The sequence below is a fragment of the Microsporum canis genome, genomic scaffold, assembly GCF_000151145.1.
Source record: "Microsporum canis CBS 113480 supercont1.1 genomic scaffold, whole genome shotgun sequence".
In the NCBI taxonomy this organism is placed as follows: Eukaryota; Fungi; Ascomycota; class Eurotiomycetes; order Onygenales; family Arthrodermataceae; genus Microsporum; species Microsporum canis.
The window spans coordinates 395,812-417,486 of NW_003299169.1; the positions used below are offsets into that span (position 1 = coordinate 395,812).

Sequence of the window (21,675 nt, forward strand, 5' to 3'; positions counted from 1 at the left end):
CCCACCCTGTGTTCATGGGTAATTTTCCGATACAAGCCAGGGTTCAGTTAGCTGACACTAATATATGCACTAACATTATGACGCTGACAAAATGAACTTGCAGGAAATCCCGCAACCCCTTGCCATCCCACTTTTGAAGGTTGCTGCTCAGCTTGAGCTGCCGCCTGTGGCTACATTTGCTGGCCTCTGTCTGTGGAATTACAAGCCGATATTTGCTGATGAACCTGCAGATTCTCTCGAGAACCTTGCTACTTTATTCACATTTACCGGTTCTGTGGACGAGCAATGGTTCTACCTTGTTTCGATCGCCATTGAGGCGAGGGGTGCCCGGTCCATACCCATCATGCTCCAAGCTATAGCCGCAGCTCGTGCCAACCAAACACAAGAAGTTACGGAGTGTCTGACCAAGTTTGCTGAAGTAGTTGACGAAGTAAACATGGAACTCCAGAAAATGTACAAGCACTGTGACCCGCATGTGTTCTACCACCGCATCCGCCCGTTCTTGGCAGGAAGCAAGGGTATGGCCGAGCTCCCGCGTGGTATCCGCTTTGATGATGGCACCGGCCGTCGAGAACACAAGCACTACAGAGGAGGGAGTAATGCGCAAAGCTCACTGATACAATTCTTCGATATCGTTCTGGGTGTTGAACACCGTCCTACAGGTGAATCTAGACCGAAACCAACTACCGCTTCCCTTGCATCTTCATCTTCAAGTGATGAGAGCGGAGAAGGTAGGAAACGATGGCACAATTTCCTCATGGAAATGCGGACATACATGCCGGGGCCACACCGAAGGTTCCTCGAACACGTCTCCAGCGTTTCAAATATCCAAGATTATGTCCAATCACACCAGTCAGACACGGAGCTGGTCGTTGCATTTAATACGGCTGTTGCAATGGTCAAAGCCATCCGAACGACACATATCACAATGGTTTCACGGTACATTGTGGTTAAATCACGCGAAGAGCGGGATACGAAGGCTTCATCATCACCGCCACTTGTACCTCGATCACAGCCTCAACCCCAATCGACGCCTGGTGGAATGCTCATGTCTAACCGCCCCTCGAAAAATGGCAAGAAAGCACCTCTCCGCGGCACTGGTGGTACAGCCCTCATTCCATTCTTAAAACAGGCGCGTGATGAAACAGGTGAAGCTGCCATAGGACCATGGGCGAAGAAGCTCCTTGATAAAGCCGGTGTCCAAGCACCCAAGGTAGCTTCTCTACCAAAACTTGATGAGCATGCCGATGGCCAGATGCAAGTGGTTGGGCTAGCTGGAACCTGGTCTATGGACGAGGGCGAAGGCGGCCTTTGCCATTGGTAAAACCATTTTTGCCTTGTACTTGCTTCTACACCCCCGTTACCATTCTCAACTCAATCATTGTTACCATTTGCTTTTTAGCTAATAATGCCCCTAATGGTCTGATGATATGTACAACTTTTGTTTTTAACTCTTACGTTAACTCTTTTTGTCTTATGCCATCTTTTTTCAATATGCTTAGATGTTTGGTTTTTCTATACTGTGATACGTGGATACAGAACACTTTTTTCATATATCACCAGCCTCAAGACGGGTTCCTTTTTATGGACTAGCCATCTAGAAAGAACAGTAAATGGATGAAGATTTTTTTGCTCTATAAATGATAATTTTATCTTCTCGACCTTCGACCTCAAAGTATAAGAATATTCAGATAGTGAAAAATGATGACCTCACTGTTGGGTATGGATTCCGCTTATGTCCACCTTCCGCTGTAGAAAACCCCCACTGAAGGAACCAAGTCAGAGTTGGCAGCATATCGCGGCGCTGTCCATCCTTCATCATCAACAGCATTGACATCTGCGCCATGCTCCAGTAGAGCTTCCAATCGAGCCACCGTCTTCGGATGCTAGATGCAACGCAGTAACACCTTGCCGATTCCTCGGGTTAACCGCAGCTCCATATTTCAATGGAGTCCAGGTTACTTCTTCGCTGCCACGACGAGGTGGCTTACGCTGGATTTCCAAAACCCTCAAAGTAAACAAGACGCTATAATCTAACTGGGTACCTCCCCTGCGAAGTGGTGGCAGATAAGGGGCTATTGGGCTGGAATTCAAGTGACGTCTTTCACTGATCTCTTTTGCGCAAGAAAGCTGCGTGAAGCGGCGCATTACCAAAATTATCTGTGGCATTGCACTGCAGCCCGTTTTGAATCAGGGCGTTTATTGCATATGTGTTCGATGTCTCTGCGGCCAGGTAAAGTAATGATTTCCCGGAAGACGTCCTTTCATTGATATCTGCCCCATTGCTGACAAGAAACTGTAGTATTGCTCGGATATCCTATTATTCATGGATTTTACCCCATGCAATCACATGTAACGGTGTTTCGCCTTCTAAGCCCCTAACTTTCAGGTTGCCTCTAGCCCCTGCCGGATGACATTGAGATTTCCTGAGCCACACGCAATATGGAACAGCGTTGTACCTTCAACAAGCGAATTGGTTCCCCCTTACTGTATAAAAAAGTAATTCAAAAATGTTTCAGTATCCTGATCGGGCAGCGTCGAACAGAAAGGCATGGCAAAACTTGCCGTACTCGTACTAGTAGCCTTCTCCTTTATATTATTGTTGATACAAAGTGCGACCTCTTGATTCCACTGCAAACTGCAAGTCACCGGAGTCAGAACACGGGACTTAAACGGGATGATACGGAACTTCATATTAATACCAAGTATTAACTACACAGCCAGGCCCATCCCCTTAGATGCTTTCCGAATCAAGGCTTTCTTCAAAAAAGCTTCTCTGGCTAAATTTCTCGTCGACTTGGCCCATACATCTACCCCAACTCGTCCTCTGACGAGTGCAGACTGAAGAGCATATATCGCTCGTTGAATACCACGTTCATCTGTCACAAGATCGTATATTTGCTTTCCTACAACCGTTGGAGCAACAAGTACCTCGTCTATAGCAGGTAGTCCAGCCGGTTGTTGAGAGGATGATGACGCAGATGAAGATGATATGCGTGACTTGGCATCTGCAATAACGCCGTCAGCGCGATGAAGAGATTGCTGGAGTATTTGGGTATTTGTCTGGATATTAGCATGAAACGCGTTTACCGCAGCGATCTCAGCTCGGAGAGTTGCAATGGCGTCATGTAGTGCTTTTGACTGTGAATTCAGGGGCTCTATGCGAGAATTTGCTTGTTCGATGTTGGCGTGGAGGGTTTGAGTTAAGGTCCGTGAAAGTGTCTGCAGTAGCACATCTTTCTCCGGATTTGGGGGAATTGGAGGTGGGGAGGATGGGGGTAGTTGGGCAGGTAGTTCTAGATCAAATGGAGAGGTAAGAAGGTCGGGAGTCTGTGGTTTCTTTGGTGGAGATTTTGCGGTTGGATGTTGTAGAAGCCCGGGTTGGGGAGTATGTGGTGGGCCATACTGGTGATGGGCTGCCTGCTGTTGTGAATGGTGTACTGCATGACCGCCGTGCTGGGGCTGAGGGGGCTGAGAATGATATGGAGGCTGATGAGTGTGTTGATATTGGGATATAGGGGGTGGAGATCTCCCTGGTGGACCCTGAAGGTTTGGCGGTCTGTGGTCCTGGTGTTGTAGGGTGTAGACCTGGTGTTGACTTGGGTGAGTTGGAGGTGGAGGCTGGAAGAGGGGAGGGACTTCTCTTCTTAGGCTGCTTGATCTTTGGGGTAGATACTGGTTTCCTCGGCCCTCTGGCCCTCTGCTTTCTCCTTGATAAACGACGGACTGTAATTCTGCAGGGAGAGGTGGTAAGGGTGGTGGTACATTGCGCGCGGCATTCTCAACTGGGATTTCTGCAGGGTGAGGCCTCTCTCCGCCTAGTTTTGGAGGAAGCTTTGGAGGGGCTGGCGGTTGTGCTGCTGGCGTCGATGAAGCGCTTGGTGAAGGTCGTGCTAGCTCAGCTGGCAATGGAGGCACTGCGGGTGGAGTATTCTGCGTTTCCGGCGGTGGTTGTCTCCTGATCGGAGCCTCTTTAGATATCACAGGTGGTTCTTTCGTAAACACGTCCTTTAATATCAGAAGGAAGTCAACCAGCGTAGATCGCTATAAACCGTCAGTATCTGTAGCCGGTACTGTCCCTTCATGCCCGTGATAAGAACATACATCCCGAGCCTCAGCCCAGTGTGCAAGATAATGGTGGTATATCCTCCCATCACTGCTAACATGCTGGCCTGGTCTCACCAACATATCTGGTGTTGGGGTCACATAAACCATCGGGCACGCATCTGGATACAAATTCGGAATCCATATCGCAATCGGGAACCGGTATACAGCTCCTCTAAAATTCACCGGCAACGTGCCTGTCAAGTGTAGAAGTAGAGCTGATACGCCGTTTTCATATGCTGCCAAGTCGTTCAGTATACAGAAGAAACACCGCCTCAACGAACAACGAGCGAGGGAGAAGAGGCACAAGGCGTACTGTAGACATCTGTCCGGGGAGAGAATGAAGGGAACTGGGCTAAAAGCTGAGCTGTATCGCTATACGTCCGGTTGGGATCGCGGTATGCTTGGTTTGAATCGTGTGCATTCTATGGTGGTTAGCTTGCAAGCAACGAACGGAGGCTGGAGATGTTTCGCACGCTGGTCAGAACTCGGTAGAGCCATTCTAGAGTCTTCTGTGGCACTGCTGCCATGGTCGTCTCCTCGTAAAATTGGGGCCAGCATCATCAAGCTGGCGTGGTGGTTGTCGAGGAGGTCGAGGCGGGATTATTTTTTGGTGATCACGATGTTTCGCCCAGAGCTTGGAAGGCCAACACAAAGTAAGCACCGTGACAAGCAATATATCGATGAACGAATGCCATATTATTCTAGAAAAATGATGCAGTAAGTGAGTTTACTCTTTGACTACATTTACACTGTATAATCCACTTGTCAACAATTTGGAAGATTATGTAGTGATTTCATATCTATCAAAACGGAGGAGAGAGCATATCAAACTCCGGGGTCCTTGACAAGATAGTTACTTGTGGGGGTTAATGAAAAAAAGTGACGGCCTTGGGATCCGAATAATTAAAGAAAAAATTAAAGAAAATTCTGGTATTAAAAAAGGAGAGGATGCAAGGCTATACATGGCCGAGGAGAACCCAATCAACTTTGCATGCTTCTCTGTGGTAGTAACATGCACTCTCGCTTCATACTCTATTGCTGGTAACACTAAAGTTACGCTCTACAGCGATGTTGTCCGTATCATGTAGCTCGGGGTACAGACGATCGAAATGGTCAGCGGACTTGACTTTCTCAGGGCCTTGCATCGACCCAACAATTGTTGAGGTTGGGTGAGAGAAGCTGCCTCCTGAAATCTTGTTTCGGTCGAACAGTGATTTTTCTGAGCTGCCTCCCCAGAAGTGGCGACCGGAACCGTGCTTGTGGTTATGTCCATGGCGAACGGCAGCGGCGGACCAGATGGTTGTGAGTGGCAGAGATAGTGCAAGGAGGGTGAGTATGTTCGTGTTGATCTCGAACTCGGGAATAAAGTACTGAAGTATCGACATTATGGCTGGCGTTTTTATTGTCGTTAGCAACGTTATATATGTGGTGGTACGGGTCGATTAAGGTATAAACGTACCTGGAAGTATCATAGTCTGGCAAGCCATGATGAAAATAACTTGCATGACTCCGAACCCCTTTATTCCCAACAATCTTCTGGTATAGATTGCATATCCAAGCTTGGCCATGAATATCAAACTGAAGTAGCAAATGCTGACACTGATGCTAATGTTTGATGAGCTTTGTATCCAGACGTTCTTCCCCAACGAGGACTGGGTCATTATAGCCTTGATATTTTCAACCATGAAGGCAATTCGAAAGGCAATTGGAACTGCGGCCACTACGCATGACCACGCGAGGAGAGCATGTCGATATAAGTCACGGAGGGTGGAACACAGAACTTGAGTTTGAACAAGGAGGGATAATTCAATCAAGATAACCATGAGGCCAGTGGCTATAGTTCCCATGACAGAATTGGCGTAAGCACCAGCTGTGATTCGAGAGTAGTCGCCGGAAAAGTAGGTGTAAACTTCCACCCAGGCACTGGTGAAGAATACAGCAGAGGACAATGTTCGGCAAACGTTCACCAGTAGGGTCGTGACGTTCAGACAGAAAACGAGCGATCGTCGCTTCTCTGGGGATGTAAGCAAGGCGAGGAGAACTGCCATCACAACCGAAGCTCCCAGCTGGGAAGCAGCTGCAATAGAAGTTCTCACGGCGTACAGAATGAACTTGTTGAATTCCGCCATGGAAATGGGGAATGTGCTGCCATCACCGCGGACGAAGGTTACGCTCTGCTGGAACGGGTCAAAGTGCGGCGCCATTGTAATTGCTTTCGGAAAGACGTTCCTGATATATGGGTGGTATGTTATTTGGTATGAACGTGAGATCTGCAATTGCATGTATAAGTCTGAAGGAAGAAGGGAATCAAGATCTCTGAGAGGAAGACGATGTGCCTTTTAAAGAGACATCATCAAGAGGAAAGAGGGCGCGGCCTCCGAGGACGAGAGGGATCTCCTCATTGTAGCCGTTTGTCACTGCAATAGTTCCATAGGGAACCTGCAGGACGATGTCTAAAATAATAGACAAGTATCTCCCGGACAAAGGCGGCAGAGACATTAATGCCGGACTGAATATTGACACAGTCCATATTCAGACACGGGGAACAATTCTGCAGGATCCCCCAGGCGCCTATCAAGCAGACCGCAGGAGGACAAACGGAAAAATGGAATAAATAAAGAGGAATAATAGCCAGTCAGCGGAGAAGATGGTAGTTGAAGTCACAATAGGTTGAACATGTTTGATATCCACAGAACTTGAAAAGAGGCGAGGTTCGTTTAAATTTAGGTTCCGACCTGCAGGAACAATATGAAGCATGCGGGTGTTGCTGCAAAGAACAATATCAAGGCTGCATGATCTTCGGCAGCCCGAACCAAACGCCCGTTAGCGCGGAGCAGCAGACCGTCACAGTCCAGCCAGCAGAAAAAAGTGAAGAAACCCGTGATACGAGGTACTTTTGCGGTCCATCGAACGAACAGACAAAGTGTACAGCTTTTGTTTCACAGATTGTTTTGTTGATGGTTGGAAATCGATCTTCACGTGATATCAAGTCGCAATTGGAGACGACAACCAGTGTTATCATATAAAAAGCCAGGAGAAAGGCCTTATACATAGGAAATATCTAGGAATTCAGTCAAACCTAAAAAGGAGGCGCCAAATCCCCAGGCGGGCGGGTGGAACCTTTCCGGAAGCCTGAAGATACCCGGGGTTGTCAGCTCCATCCCAGCCCACGCCACTCCCGTTCTCCGTGTTAGGATGTTGGTTTGAATGCATACTATGTATACTGAAAGCGAGGAGACTGCATATAGGCTCCTCGAATAGGATCCCGTCGCGATACCCTTAGTTTTGCAAGGCAGTAAACCTGCACGGGAAGTTCATGCCCCGTAAGGCGGGGGCACAGATATGAGCTGAAGGCCTGAGGACAACCCCGTAATATTGGGTACTTGTGGCGCATCTAACACCGTCTGCTGCCTGGTCTCAGCACCGGGGAGAAAGAGATGCGTGACTAGTTCCAAAGTATCCTGCTTCGACGGGTTCTAGTCTCATGCATGATACTCGACCATGCCGTGCGTTCCATGCCTTCCACGGGGCAGCAATGGAATGGTACCAATTAGGTGCCATTATTGCGTTTGTAGTTCGTAAAGGGTAAAAATAAAATCGTGGCAGACAATTGATGTCTATTTTGTATCATGTTATTGACCATTACCAATAGCAACAGCCATATCTGGAGTGAGGGGATACGCCACTAGGCAAGATTCTTAGGTTAGGTGCTTCATACTGGAAATGCCTTGCCATCACGAGCTGCATGAATTCTTGTAGCTCTTGTCCACTATCATGGCCCCTATCATCCGCCAATTAGCCAAGGCATGTTGAAAGATGTCTGATATTGAACGTTTTGGAGAAATGGCGAGCTTAGTCATCAATGGTTAAAACATCTAAAAAACAATCACAATATTTTCGTTCAGCAAATAAAACATCAACAAGTAAAACCACACCATATAACCAGACAACTTTACTTCGCCCGTCAAGGCTATAAATATCTCTCAGTTATATACCGATTGGGTATACACGCATCAAAGGAGCAATGGCAGAGATCCAACCTCCGCCGCCGCTCCCACAGCCGTTTACTTACTGTGACCCCGCCAAAACGCCAGTCTTGCTCGCACAAGGTGCAGAAGCCCGTCTTTACAAAACCTATTTCTTGGACCCTTCTATTCCTGCAGCATTAAAAGTACGCCCATTGAAGCCGTATCGTCATCCTATCCTGGATCGCCGGCTAACCCGCCAACGAATTCTACAAGAAGCAAGATGCATGACCAAGTTAGTCAGAGATGGTGTTCCCGTGCCTGGGATATTGGCGGCAGACTGGGGTCAGAGTTCTGATCTGGACTCCGAACGAAAGGGAGAGAGCAGTGCTAATAATGGCGGTTGGCTGCTTATGGAGTGGATAGATGGCGAAGTAGTCAGGCAAGTCGTGAATAGCTGGGAGAGATGGATGAAGTCCAGCGAGGCACTAGAGGAGCGGGAACCGGCTGATACGGATATGAGCTCAAAGATGGAGGCCATAAAGAAAAGTGAGGAGAAGGTTTGTGCCCTTCTCCGAAAGATAGGAAGCGCCGTCGGGATGCTACATAAGACTGGAATCATACATGGCGACTTGACAACCAGTAATCTCATGCTACGGCGAGACGATGGTGCGTCAACTGAAACAGTGTCCCAAGAGGCGGATACCAAGAAAATGGAACCAGGAACAGAGCCACCTTCCTTGGATGGAGAAATCGTTCTTATTGATTTTGGGCTTGCGAGCCAGAGCATCCAAGATGAAGATAGAGCAGTGGACTTGTACGTTCTCGAACGGGCATTCGCCAGTTCCCATCCCAGGACTGAGGGGTTATTCAAGGAAGTTCTTGAGGGGTATGGAGATAGTTTCAAGGGTGCCAAACAGGTCCTGAAGAGACTGGAGGAAGTCCGCATGAGAGGAAGGAAGAGGAGCATGATCGGATAAGTATAAGCTCTTACAGAGGAAGCTAGTGCATTTCGATACTTACAGGAATCTAAAGTCAAGCAAAAGAAGTATACATACTGGCGTCATACGCTTTGGGTATTCTGCGGATTTATCGTCTATTAGTGCATCTAGGCGCTGAATAACGCTTAATCAAAGAGGGGGCATAAAACAGACATGCTCCAACAGGGAATAAAAAAAGAAGCTAGCCGCACCCGAATTCTCGAAAGTCATGGCCTAACGTCAGCAAGTGCGAAATATCCCTTATTCTCAATCACGCCTCTATCTTTCACGACGGCGGTATACTTGATAACCCACTGCGGCTCTATGTCACCTTTTATACCGCCATCATCAGCATCTGCGGTTATCGCAAGTATACCAGCGCCCTTTTCGCTGCGGGATAGCAGATCTCGCGTCGTACCCTGTGGGAGGATGTCCGTGCAGTCATTATGCGTTAGAAGATCAATGTTCTCCTGTTTTGCATAAATAATTAACGACTTTGGCGCAACACAGCAGTCTTTGACGTTGATCTGGTCAACGCTGGGTCGAATCTTTGTTTGTGCCAGGAGCTTCGCCAGTCGTGAACTGTCAAACTCTGCGATACCGAGTTGGGAGATTATGCCTTGCTCATGCATCGACTCCAAGGCCCGCCATGTCTTGACTATATTATCGAGTTCCGACTCCGTCTCCTCACCATTTGAAACCTTTTCACCCTCATCATCGGCGTCAAAAGTCACTTCCGGAAATGAGACGATCAACAGGTCTATGGAGCTGATATGCAACTCCTTTAGAACTAGGTCAATCGACTCACGTGCATGTTGGCACCTCCGTTGCGCCGGGACTCCAGGTAGATAGAACAGCTTGACTGTCACATCATACTGCGAACGATCCTCCAACAAGCCTGACATGGAAAAATCAAGCGAAGGTACATAAAGCGTGTCACCTTCTCTGGTAGTCCAGGTAGTATAGTCACTATAGGAAAGCTTTTGAGGAGCCGAGTGTGTCTCTTCGCATGGCGAATTAGTGTGGGACGGCTCGATCTCCTGCGCGGAGACGAAGTTATATCGCAACGAGTTTAGGAATTCCACATTGGACTTCTCTGTCGCTGGCCTTCTGACCACGGACGGCCCGCTGTTGACAATGTTTCTGCCCACGGACAAATAATCAAGTTAGCATTCCTGTTTGCCGTCGCATAGCAACTCGCGGCAGACTTACCCGGTAGATAGTAGGAGCTTCATCTTCACTAACGGTTTATGATGCTTGCCTTGTGTATGTATATCTAGATAGCATGGGCTGAAGACTGCGCTCTTATATAGCGAGCATCAGACTGGCTACAGGCACATCCCGGCTCGAAGGGCTCGAATATCATGGAAGCAGACTCATTTGCATTTGTAATGCGGGATGTTCTTTTTCTTCGTTTTCTACGGTGGGGAAGCACTCGGAAGTTTTGCGGACGGCTTTTTAGAGCTTAGTCAGGCTATTTATTACATACGAGTATAGAGTATAGATATAATAAACGGTAGGATGTATATAAAGACGTTATGATGGCCGTGATTATCATCTCGTCCTGAGGATAAGAGTGTCGTACATCCATACTGTGTACGGAGTATACTGTTGGCTATGTAGTAGGATACATTTAATATTCTCACCATCAAGTTCTTCAAGGTCAACATTCTCCAGCATGAACACATAACTCTCCCACTTTAAACATGATATATATAGGTTATAAGCTGCAATATCTTCACCATCCTAAGTATATCTACTTCTTAGGCGGCTCAAAAGCCGGCGGACGAGAAGTACCAGTACGCGGTCTTGGCATCAAAACTCCCTCCAAACTTTTTTTTTTGGGCAAAAATCAAACAAAACTTCGACTTTCGTTGTGCCGACTTTCTTCCAACGTTGAACGCCAGCAAAGAAACGACATAATGGCAATAAAGTAAGTCTTCCTGCCTGCTAGCTGACTAGTGCAGACAAACTGACTGCGCTCTAGCTATCTAATTCTGCTCTCTCGCCAGGGCAAGGTGGTCAGTAACCAGCCACCCGCTCGTCACCCACCACGAAGCAAACACCCCCCCCCTCGGGAGAAAGTCCTTTTCAACAACCCCCCCTTTTGACGTTCGCACACATGAGAGGGAGAAAGCTGTGTTCTTTTTCCCTGATATTTCTGACCGGATTCTGGTATATGTAGCGTTTGGCAAAATGGTTCACGACGCTCTCACCCAAGGACAAGGCCAAAATCATCAAAGATGTCACCCAGCTCGTCCTCTCGCGACGGACACGGATGTGCAATTTTCTCGAATATAAAGGTGTGTATTTGATGCGTCTCCGCACTTGGTTGGACGAAGAATAAGAGCCACTAATATTGTGGTGTTCCATATAGATTCCAAAGTCGTGTACCGTCGATACGCGTCCCTCTTCTTCATCGCCGGCTGCTCATCGACCGACAACGAGCTAATAACACTCGAAATCGTGCATCGATATGTCGAGCAGATGGACAAGTACTACGGCAATGTCTGCGAGCTAGACATAATCTTCAACTTCCAAAAGGCCTACTTCATCCTCGACGAGCTCCTGCTGGCAGGAGAAATGCAGGAAAGCAGCAAGAAGAACGTGTTACGGTGTATCAGCCAGCAGGACAGCTTGGAAGACATGGAAGTAAGTGGGCCTATGGTGTTGAGCAACGCAGACAGACGTTCCCCATCTCCACGTTCCTGATGTCGGAATGAGCAATTGTCAAAAGTCATCTCCAGCGTCGTAATGCTTTTTTTTTTTACGTGTTTTTGGTTGCTAATTCCTTTCCTCTTTTTCTGCTCCTCAGGTTGAACAGGATATTATTACGAAAATCATGTAGCGACAGCCGACATTCTTGCTTCCTGGGCCCTTTTGTCTTTCTTTCTCCCCTTCTCTACTTCCTCACTGTATCTTGCTTAGGACGACATCTTTTATACCCGGCGTTGCTAGGACAGTGTATATACGATATGACTAATTGGATCTTTATGATATACAGGACGAAGATGACAGAACCATGGCGATGAAATCCATAGGGCTATGAGAGATCTCCTTACTCCTATCTACACAGTTGTCACCTCACTCTTTCTACCTCTCTTCCCAGCAGCCTCATCCCGGGGACAGCACCATCACTACCCCATAGCATCGCAGCCCCTGGCCAAATGGCCATGTCGTGGCATGTCGCAGCCGTCCTCAATATCACCTTCTCTTCCCTTCGCCTTCGATGTTCCTTGCTGCCATAATCGCGTGAAACAACCGCACGACGTCACTGGCCCAGACACTCTCACGTGATGGGGGCGTTGCTCCCATATTCCCAACCTTTGGATCTCTCTTCCCGGCGCGCTCCCCTCTTCCCGCCTCTCCTGTCCTTCCCATCCTCCTGTTCTCTTCTTCTTCTCGTCCTCCCCCCTTTTCCTCATCACTTCTGTCGTCGCCCGCCGCTCATTCATATCATCTTTTTTTCATATCGCTGTCACCATGGGTTCCCTTTCTTGCTAGACGCCTAGTCGTCTGGCGTAGTCGATCTGTATGCGTTGTCCTTGCAGCCAGCCTGGATAACTCGTACTGCTGTTTGACTTGCTTTGGCAGGAGCAATACAAAGAAGAAGAAGAACAAGAGCTACCGTATTCACTGATGCGTCGTCAGTCTACGTGAATGCACTTTTGACTAAGAGAACAATCGACACGATAACAACGCCCCCAAACACCTCCATCCTTCGATATCCATTCGGCCTTTTGCGACAACAGTACTAGATCCCGTCGCCCTCTTGGCAGCAACACACCAACCACGTCTATTATACTTGAAGCAGGCGAATTCCAAACAAAATACGCATACTCTTGATCGATATCCGGCAACATGAAGGTCTGATGCATGAAATCTGTCGCTCAAAGGCGATGGCGCAACCCTCCCCGGAATGTACTTGCTGACACCTCGTGGGCGTCTAGTTCCTACCTTTGAGCGAGTTTGATGATGTGACAAGGGCACTGAACTTCGATACTCCTGACTGCATGGTCGTGGGTGGTTGTGACCTTTATACGACCAAGGCCGCAAGTGGTGATAAGAAGTTGTACAAGAACATTGAGATCTCCTTGGAATCGCAATATGAATCGCTTCTGCGGCTCTCCGCCTCGCTCTCCCCACCAAATGCGTCGTCCGCAGCCGTGTCACTTAACCTCTCGCGCTCGAGCCCGTTTGGCCCCTTGAGCGAACACTCCAGCCGCAGGACTTATGCTTATCTTATCGCTACTCTGAACGCGAGCCATCCGGACTATGACTTTTCACACGTCTTGCGGCCTACTGATTTCCGCCGCGAGAAGAACTTGAGGAGAGTCATGGATACCATCGACACGACCTTGTTTAATCTCCGTCCGCAGTTGGCACGCGACGTCACTCCACCTACTCCAACCTCATCCTCTCCACACATGTCGGCAACCGCGCATTCATGGGGCCCCAGGATGTGGAAGATCATCGACAATCAAATGTCGCTTAAGGAGTGCAGTGTATACTGCTACAGCCCGGATGAAGACCCGTACGATGGTGAAGAAGGCACCATCTGGAGCCTCAACTACTTCTTTTTCAACAAAGTCAGGAAGCGTGTCTGTTACATCTACTTGCGCGGGATCAGCGTCCTCAGTCAACTCCCCGCTGATGGCACAGCAACTCCGGTTCCTGGAAAGCGGAATGTCGACGATGACGGATCTATGTTCCATGATACCGGTGCCAGGAAACGCGCCAGATATTGGTTTGGCGATGGCGCAAACGATGAGATGGATGAATTCAGCGCCGACGAGGAAGAGAGACAGCCATCGCAACCCGCTCGTCCAGTTGTGGACGAGTTCGATAACTACATCCTCAGTGACGATGATCAACGCTCACAGACGGGTAGTAAACCTACTGTTCGCGCCTTGAGCGAAGAAATTGCCGATTCTATGGAAGTGTAAACGACACTTCACACTCCTCAGACTTAACTCACATACAGACTTTTATTGGAATTTATGCTTCTCTCTGCGCTGGTTTATACTTGATTAACTTCCTTACTTCCCTTTGCAATAATGAATGATCACGATGATTTTCTATATCACTTTTCCGATGACCAAGGCCAACGCCCTATTGCTACAACAGCTATAAGGACGATCAACTAAAGGTCTCAGCTTATCACCCATATCACAACCACCCTGCTCTCCAAAGCTCCTCATTACGCTTATCGCTTTTAATTATGCCTTTATTACAGTGATTGCGTTCCTTTTTTGCTTTTAGCTTGTTTTATTTTCTCTTTCTTTGGTCTTCTGCTGGCTTTTAGGCGTGGAGTTGTCTGGATTCCCATGCCTTCGGCAAGTAGACATAGCTACTTACTCAGTACTCATTACCACAATATCAGAATGCTGTTATGCCTTCCCACTTCTACTTCTTCCCGAGGTCTCTTCCAACATTCCATCTTTTTTAATCCGGCTTTGTCCCGGAATGCTCCGAACGGCCGAAACCGGAACACATCCGATGCAACACGTGATAATCACATGATATCACCTGGTTTTAAATTAGGTAATAATTTATAAGCCAATCAGCTCGTAGCAAGTACAGCTTGGGTGCGATCAGTAAACATCTTCATCGAGCTCTAGCAGGCTTTCATATTCTTATTCCTTAGCAGAGCCAGCTATATCTTTTAGCCCATAATGGCGGACGCAGAAGAAAAGGCTCGAGCTGAGAAGCTTGCTGCTGCGAAGAAAAGGGTACGTGGGTGATTACACAGTTAGAATTGATACTGATGCGAGTGCGCTAGCGATATTCATATTCGTTATCGAGGACTAATCATCATGAGTTATATTAGGTAGCGCAAATACAGAAACAAAAGGGGAAGAAAGGGAAGAAAGGGGAATCCAGTAAACAAACTGCTACATTACCGGAAGCGGGGGACAAAGCCCCAGCTCCAGAATCTAAACAGGAGCCAGAGCCAGAGCCAGAGCCAGAACAACGGCCAGAGGCGGAATCTCCGAAAGGCACTACCGTTGAAAAGGACGATGCTGAAGAAGCAGTTGCAGAAGTGCCAATTTCTACCGAAGAGCCAACAGATGACAGTAATAAGAAGGAGGGAGATGGCGACGAACCACCGCCCAAAGTTCGAACTCATGGTCGTCAGCCATCGATATCTGTTCAATCCAAACTACGCTCCTCATCGTTTCGTCAAGACTCAAAATTACCTGGAGTCAGCACCAGTTCTTCTGGTGTCAAATCTCCTACATTGCCTCTCAGTCCTGACGGAAGCACGGCACCAGAAATGTTCAGGAAACAAGCTATAAGGCTGGAGGAACTAGAGAAGGAGAATAAACGCTTGGAAAAAGAGGTGGAAATGACAAGTGCAAAGTGGAAAAAGTCGGAGGAACAGCTTGATGATTTACGTGAGGCTAGCACCGAAACTATCGAGCTGAAAGCGAAGCTTGCAAAAGCCGAAATGCAGGCAGAGGAAGTGGAGAAGCTTGTCAGTGCCAATTTGCTTTGCCCCCCTTTTGCTGTAACCATCATACTAACAACGTTAATGTAGAAAGCAGAAATAAGTGCTCTACAACGACAAAACTCCCATCTTCATACTCGATCACATCGACCATCGAATAGTGTCGCAGTGTCTGGGAATGCGGACTCGCCAGTGTCTGAACTACAGAGCCAACTAGATGCAAAATCAGCGACAATTGAAAATATGGAGATGGAAATATCTAATCTACGAGCACAGTTGAACTCTCAATCTACCCACTCTTCTGCACACGAGGAGCAAATTTCGGCTTTGGAAGATAAGCTATCTCGCAGTGAAAGTGCACTAGAAAAGTCACAGAGAGAGCTTGCAGATGCCAAACAAGCTATTAGTCGAGCCGCGGAGAAAGCAGTTAAAGAAGGCGTAGACAAGACATCTACCGAAACCCTTGTTAAGAGCTTAGAACGTCAACTGCGAGAATCTGAGGAAGCTAAGGCTGAAGCCGATAGAAGAGCAGACCTATTGGAGAAAAAGTTGCAGGCTCTAAGCAATCTGCATAAGGAGTCTGAAAGTCGGCATCAAACCCGTCTAAGAGAACGGGACAAATTTGAAAAAGATGTAGCAATTCTAACGAAAAAGATAGCGACAACCGAAAATGAGAATCTCAGGCTTAAAGAGGAACGGGATCGGCTGAGAAAGCGCGAGGCCTCAGGCACCGGAGCTGACGAAGGCCTAGATGAGCTCGAAGACGAAGAGCGGCTCCGTCTCGAGCGTAAAGTTCGAGATTTGGAGGGAGAAGTTTTTGATCTTCGACGAGGTATCTGGAAAGAACGAAAACGTGAACTCTCATCTCATAATGATGACCAGGGTGTCCATGCAGATGAAAAGCTTTTAACTGGTACATTCGACGATGTCGACCTCATTGGAGGTGCGCCGGGAGGACATAGTTATACTGGCCGTCGCAGCATAACCCAGAGGCCACAACAACACTCTTCTTTTGCGACTGTGTTTCAGAGCGGCCTTTCTGCGTTTACTGGTGCGCAGGATCAAGATAGAGGCCGTAAGAGCTTCGACTATGGCTCCCATCCGGACCCGAATGATGATTTCCTTGACGATGATGCGTTCGATGAGGATGCCTTTGCTCGTGCGCAAGAGGAGGAAGAGGCCAAGAACCGAGTAGAATGGGCGCGAGAGATTAAAGGAAAGCTGAAAAACTGGAAGGGTTGGCGGTTAGATCTTGTGGAATGTCGGTATGGAGCTCAGGGGGCTGGGATTGGGCTGGGGGAAATCTTTGAGGCATGATTGATTTACTTATAGCGGCCAATATATAAGCTCAATCTATACCTTGGATTGATGAGTACGCTGCATTACTTCATCTGGCTGGTCCAACTTTGATATACGTACGTGCTCAATCTCAAGTTAGATTATAATATAACTACTACCAGTTCATCTAGTATAATTGTACAACAAATAAGCAACGTCTGTCAGCACAGGCCTATGGAAGCGGTGATACACTCCCTTTTACTTTCCTTGCAACCCAGAATTGAGCTTTGTAGGCATTCTGAGACAAAGACCGTTCGCTCAATCCATATGGGACCGTTTTACTCCGAACTTTTTTCCCGTCAAGGGTAATGTCACCGCATTTCGAAGACGTATCGAGGAATTCAAATCCCATATGCTCACACACATCAATAATCTCATCCAAAGAAAGCTGCAAGAATGGAGCGCTGCCATAAAGCAGTGGGCCAAAGTTAATCCAGGTACCTCCGTCATTTAGCGAATTATGGATTGTTTCAAAATAGGACATCAAGTTTCTGGCGGTATCAATGAAAAATAGTGTTATCACAACGTCGTACTTGGTCTCAGCCGTCGGTAGTCCATTATGCATGGTGGTAAAATCTCCTTCGATATGAAGGAGAGAGGACTCAGACTGTCTATTCGTATGGAACGGAAGCGCGTCAGGAAATTGTACAGGACGTAAGAGATCTGTTGTGGACGCCTGATGAGACCACCAGTCTATAAAGGGGTAGAATGTTGTTGAATTTGTGTTTCTCATGGCTTCTACATAGCGGTACGCTATATTCATATATGAAGACCATTCGTTGGAAGTAACCTCGAAACCTTGGAGAAGTTCATGTCAGAAAATGGAAACAGATCTATGCAAACTGGGAATGCATATACCTCCCAGGTTTGAAATATCATGCGCTAGCCTCCCTAATCCAGAGCCGGGGAGGAGTACACGGAGAGGCGGATTGTTCGAGTGGACAGTATAGTTATTCAATGCCTCTAAAACACAAGGGAATGCAGCCTTCCGTTCAAATAGTCCTTCCTTGGACCAATCTCTCACGAAATGCTTCATTGCTTGAGATGTACTGGTCTTATCGGCCGTTATACCACCAGATTCGGCTTCTTTAATGAACTGCTCTAGTTCAATTCGTTCGATTTGATAGAATTCCAGTGCATGGTTCAAGATGTCCTGGGCAAGGTTATCGTTTTCTGCGAATAAGCCTTTGACTTTGCTAAGCTTAGAAGTATATCCTACGATTGATTCAATGAACTGGATAAAAGGTATAATTTTGCGGTTAGCGAATCCGTAAACAGAAGAGTACGAAGAGAAGTCTTACTGTGCGATGCCTTTTTGGTGTGTTCGAATATAGAGCACTCCACCGTTCAAGTTCGGCTAGGTTCCTATCTTTGTAGCGAGCAAAGCCATGCATAGCGGTTAACAGCCTATACCGAGGATGCGAGGAGTCCCATTTCCTATTATCTCTCTTTAGGCGATCTCGCAAACGAGATTCCTCTTCAAGTTGCCGGCGGTTTTTCGACTTTTCACCTGATTCTGCTTCATTTGCATTTGTGGAGCCGATAATTGTAGCACTGCGAACTGCCGGTCCCTGGTGAGATCTTGGGAGGCTAGCTCGAAGTAAAGGAACGAATATGTGGTTTGCCGGAAGATATGACTTGAGGGATGAAGCTATAGCGATAAAGCCTGGGATCTTATAGCTTGAGGGCAAGATAATGCTTCGAGTAGTTGGATCAGCGGCATCTCCAATAATCGATACCAGAGCTAAACCGAATATTATCGATAGGGCTAGCGAAATGAGGGCATAAAACCGGGTCATTGTAGTATCAAAATCATTATCTTTGTAGAATAATATCAATAGTTAGAGATGGTGACTGTCGTAGCACTGACTGTCCCTATAACATTCCAACTGGACCCTATTCGAACTCTAGAAGATAAAAGAAGACTTGAATGACTTTTGCCTATCAGGGTTATTTATGAACCCTGTGGGCAAGGCTTTCCTTCAAAGTCATGGCGCAATTAAGTGAGATGCTTGGAGTTTCATGTTAGAGCTTGCTTGATATCTCCACAATCACAAGCATTAAAGGCGTGCTGGACCCATCTGGAGTCCGTCTTATGAGGTAGCCCAAAGGTGAGTACCTTGCTGTAGACTGCTCCTGCGGTATCAAGTATCTAGCATAGACACTGCCAACAGAGGCTTCAAACGCTTCTATCAGCGACTCTTCTTATCAATTCCAGTTTAGCCGGAATATTAACAAGATGGATAATACAATATATATTCATATATTGAGAACTGGTGGATGAAATACTCGTGTTTCCCTTTCCTAATCTGGTATATAAGGGATCCTGAGTACCTTGTTGTACGCCAAGGCATTTTTCTTTCCGGCCCGGAGATTTCTTTTTCTTCCCTTCTGACTTGCAGGTACGAAGCAAGGTTGAATCATTCGTATACTATGATGAAAATAAAACGGTGCTGCTTGCAAAGCTTGAAGTGTGTGGGCTTGGGAAAGACAAGAAGCGAGGTCTAAGACACGATTGGGCGGATCGAAACTAATTCTCCAAACTAGACACCAGAAACCAAGGACCCGGGGAGCAATAGATACGTATCGACCGTTCGGAGTAGGTATACCGAGCGTGAAGGGGTGAATATAAAAGGCTCAGATGCCTGCTCTGTTCGGATGGGCTCTTCAGTCTCTTGTGTAACGGTTTCGAACACGGACTTGGGCGCCAAACTTTTGCCATCATGAAGGCTTTTGGATCTCTCCTTGCTGCTTTGTCTGCGCTCAGCGTAGTGTTCGCTGAAGGCACTCTGCCACCCTCCCCAACAGCCTCTGTTGGATGCGAACCTCATGGTGATCATTGGCAAGTACACTGTCCGTACCTGTGGTCAAGAGCATCTAGTTAACACATACAATAGGCACTGTGATGGTCCCGTTGTCTCCTCTACTTCAGCCGCTGCACCGGCACCCACTTCGCATGATGGCGATAACCACGAAGGAATGGCGACGCCAACCAAACCTAGCCCTACCGAATCCGTAGGCTGTGAGCCTCACGGGGATCACTGGCACTGTGACGGACCTCGTGTCACCTCTGTGGCCCCCGATTCTCCTAGTGACACTGCTACCATGTCTCTCAAGCCAAGTCCAACCGAATCAGTGGGCTGTGAGCCTCACGGAGATCACTGGCATTGCGACGGGCCTCGTATCACTTCAACTGAGGCTCCCAGTCAAACCACCGGCACCACTACCAAGTCTCTCAAGCCAAGTCCAACAGAGTCTGTGGGCTGTGAGCCTCACGGTGACCACTGGCATTGCGATGGACCTCGCGTCACTTCAACCAACATTGTCTATCCTACCGGGACAGCCACCAAGTCTCTCAAACCGAGTCCAACTGAATCCATCGGATGTGAGCCCCATGGTGATCACTGGCATTGCGACGGACCACGGACATCAGAGACTGCTCCTCCACAATTCACGGGCGCGGCTGGGTATGTTCGCGTGCCCTTGCCCCAGGTTGTGGGCGCTGCAGCTGCAATGGTGGCTATTGTATTCTATGCCTAAAAGGCGTGACAGTGATACTTGAAATTATAGTGCGATCGTTCAGTTAAAGTATGGTACCTTTATTGATAAGATGCGAGTAATGCTGTAGTTGGTCTTTGGCTAACACTTCTTGTTGTACAATATAGAAAAAGAGAGGATTATGGCACGTGATTCTATCGAACTTAGAATTTTAAGGTTTATCACGAGCCTGATCGAATTTACCATCAGATAAAAAGCTCGTTATAATATGGAGTACGGTAATCCATAAATAGCACGCAGTCGATAATAATAGAGATATATATCAAGTATGTTTTCAGCCTTTTTGGTACGGGATCAAACGATATATGTTGCTCTAACTGTAGATAATTTCTGAGAATCGGCAAGAGAGGCCTCATAGATAGCTTGGGAACCTAACAATCGAGTTATAACCAAAGCTAACTACACTAATCTTGTCAATGTGTCTGGCCCTAGAAGCTTGGTTCATTGGCGGGGACCCCCTCTAGATATTCGCTGTATGGAAGATGACTAAATGCTCGGTTGATGCCTTTTCGGTGGAAGTATCGGGCATGATAAAGCCATTATAAGGTGAAAGTGCAGGCCATGCAATGGGCTAGATGGGTACTAGGAACTTAAATGCTGTCCTGTCCAAAACCTATCGACAAAGATCCAGTATAGAAGAAGAGCAAGAGATTGGGCTACCGGTGTGATACTGAACTTAGCTAGGATGTTCTACCTTATTTGTGCGGCCATTAGTAATTATCTTTTTCTACCCACATAAGTGGCAGGATATATGTGACAACAAGCTGAAGTACGCCATGAAGCTCTGGCGTTCGCAGCTCCTTGAGATAGGAACGTTGGCTCAAGGTATGGAACAAAAGAGCCGCAGGTACAACATGCTTCCAGCTTGTTTTGTGGGGACACGCTAGCTATTTTAGATGGGTCTTCTGTTTAGTGAGGTAAGTTCTTATTCTTGATTATATAATATAATAATTAACGCATGTATAATCATGTGACTCGTATAAACTATCTAGTTATGAGTATTAGTGACGTCAGATAGTAAAGATGTCAAGCCACCACGTGATATAAAAACAATCTAGGCTGGGACCTTGGGGACTTCAACATTCGTGATAAGCCTCCTATTCTTCTTCCTCTTATAGTCTATTAGCTGGTTTTCGTTAATTACATCTCCTCTTGCTGATACCATCTGCTTGTTTGTCTCTTACCACTGCCATCGAAAACTTAAAATAAAAGGTATCGGAGACACCGTCTATCAACCTTACCTTACTTCTATCGCTCAATGATATTTAAGCTTGAT

General features: G+C 47.2%; 10 protein-coding genes across 10 annotated transcripts in view; 6 read left to right on the plus strand and 4 right to left on the minus strand.

Moving 5' to 3' along the window:
- Positions 1-1,324, plus strand: part of MCYG_00152 (indoleamine 2,3-dioxygenase family protein) — a gene marked incomplete at both ends in the record, with an annotated part of 1,807 nt that extends 483 nt beyond the window's left edge. Inside the window, one exon of the mRNA XM_002850002.1 lies at positions 104-1,324. Coding sequence (XP_002850048.1) covers positions 104-1,324 — 1,221 coding nt within the window. The remainder of the gene's footprint in view (positions 1-103) is intronic.
- Positions 1,325-2,712: 1,388 nt separating this feature from the next.
- On the minus strand, positions 2,713-4,634 carry MCYG_00153 (ESCRT-I component; the record flags this gene model as incomplete). The annotated part of the gene is made up of 4 exons (XM_002850003.1): positions 2,713-4,044; positions 4,105-4,343; positions 4,421-4,529; positions 4,581-4,634. 4 exons carry the CDS (start codon positions 4,632-4,634, stop codon positions 2,713-2,715), a joined length of 1,734 nt encoding a protein of 577 aa, XP_002850049.1.
- A 498-nt stretch (positions 4,635-5,132) lies between these two features.
- MCYG_00154 (mating-type alpha-pheromone receptor PreB) lies at positions 5,133-6,311 on the minus strand (the record flags this gene model as incomplete). Its single annotated transcript, XM_002850004.1, has 2 exons — positions 5,133-5,497; positions 5,567-6,311. The coding sequence occupies 2 exons, from the start codon at positions 6,309-6,311 to the stop codon at positions 5,133-5,135; spliced, it is 1,110 nt and encodes a 369-aa protein (XP_002850050.1).
- A 1,782-nt stretch (positions 6,312-8,093) lies between these two features.
- On the plus strand, positions 8,094-9,201 carry MCYG_00155 (serine/threonine-protein kinase bud32; the record flags this gene model as incomplete). Its single annotated transcript, XM_002850005.1, has 1 exon — positions 8,094-9,201. One exon carries the CDS (start codon positions 8,132-8,134, stop codon positions 9,050-9,052), a length of 921 nt encoding a protein of 306 aa, XP_002850051.1.
- A 78-nt stretch (positions 9,202-9,279) lies between these two features.
- On the minus strand, positions 9,280-10,287 carry MCYG_00156 (glutamate-cysteine ligase modifier subunit; the record flags this gene model as incomplete). Its single annotated transcript, XM_002850006.1, has 2 exons — positions 9,280-10,195; positions 10,265-10,287. The coding sequence occupies 2 exons, from the start codon at positions 10,285-10,287 to the stop codon at positions 9,280-9,282; spliced, it is 939 nt and encodes a 312-aa protein (XP_002850052.1).
- A 687-nt stretch (positions 10,288-10,974) lies between these two features.
- Positions 10,975-11,900, plus strand: MCYG_00157 (clathrin coat assembly protein ap19; the record flags this gene model as incomplete). Its single annotated transcript, XM_002850007.1, has 5 exons — positions 10,975-10,985; positions 11,040-11,073; positions 11,238-11,355; positions 11,430-11,704; positions 11,868-11,900. The coding sequence occupies 5 exons, from the start codon at positions 10,975-10,977 to the stop codon at positions 11,898-11,900; spliced, it is 471 nt and encodes a 156-aa protein (XP_002850053.1).
- Positions 11,901-12,924: 1,024 nt separating this feature from the next.
- MCYG_00158 (mitogen-activated protein kinase MAF1) lies at positions 12,925-13,998 on the plus strand (the record flags this gene model as incomplete). The annotated part of the gene is made up of 2 exons (XM_002850008.1): positions 12,925-12,954; positions 13,003-13,998. 2 exons carry the CDS (start codon positions 12,925-12,927, stop codon positions 13,996-13,998), a joined length of 1,026 nt encoding a protein of 341 aa, XP_002850054.1.
- A 729-nt stretch (positions 13,999-14,727) lies between these two features.
- MCYG_00159 (M protein repeat protein) lies at positions 14,728-16,820 on the plus strand (the record flags this gene model as incomplete). Its single annotated transcript, XM_002850009.1, has 3 exons — positions 14,728-14,784; positions 14,883-15,530; positions 15,594-16,820. The coding sequence occupies 3 exons, from the start codon at positions 14,728-14,730 to the stop codon at positions 16,818-16,820; spliced, it is 1,932 nt and encodes a 643-aa protein (XP_002850055.1).
- A 193-nt stretch (positions 16,821-17,013) lies between these two features.
- Positions 17,014-19,672, minus strand: MCYG_00160 (methyltransferase; the record flags this gene model as incomplete). The annotated part of the gene is made up of 4 exons (XM_002850010.1): positions 17,014-17,639; positions 17,700-18,075; positions 18,143-18,660; positions 19,393-19,672. 4 exons carry the CDS (start codon positions 19,670-19,672, stop codon positions 17,014-17,016), a joined length of 1,800 nt encoding a protein of 599 aa, XP_002850056.1.
- Positions 19,673-19,820: 148 nt separating this feature from the next.
- Positions 19,821-20,381, plus strand: MCYG_00161 (conserved hypothetical protein; the record flags this gene model as incomplete). The annotated part of the gene is made up of 1 exon (XM_002850011.1): positions 19,821-20,381. One exon carries the CDS (start codon positions 19,821-19,823, stop codon positions 20,379-20,381), a length of 561 nt encoding a protein of 186 aa, XP_002850057.1.
- Between the last annotated feature and the right edge of the window lie 1,294 nt (positions 20,382-21,675).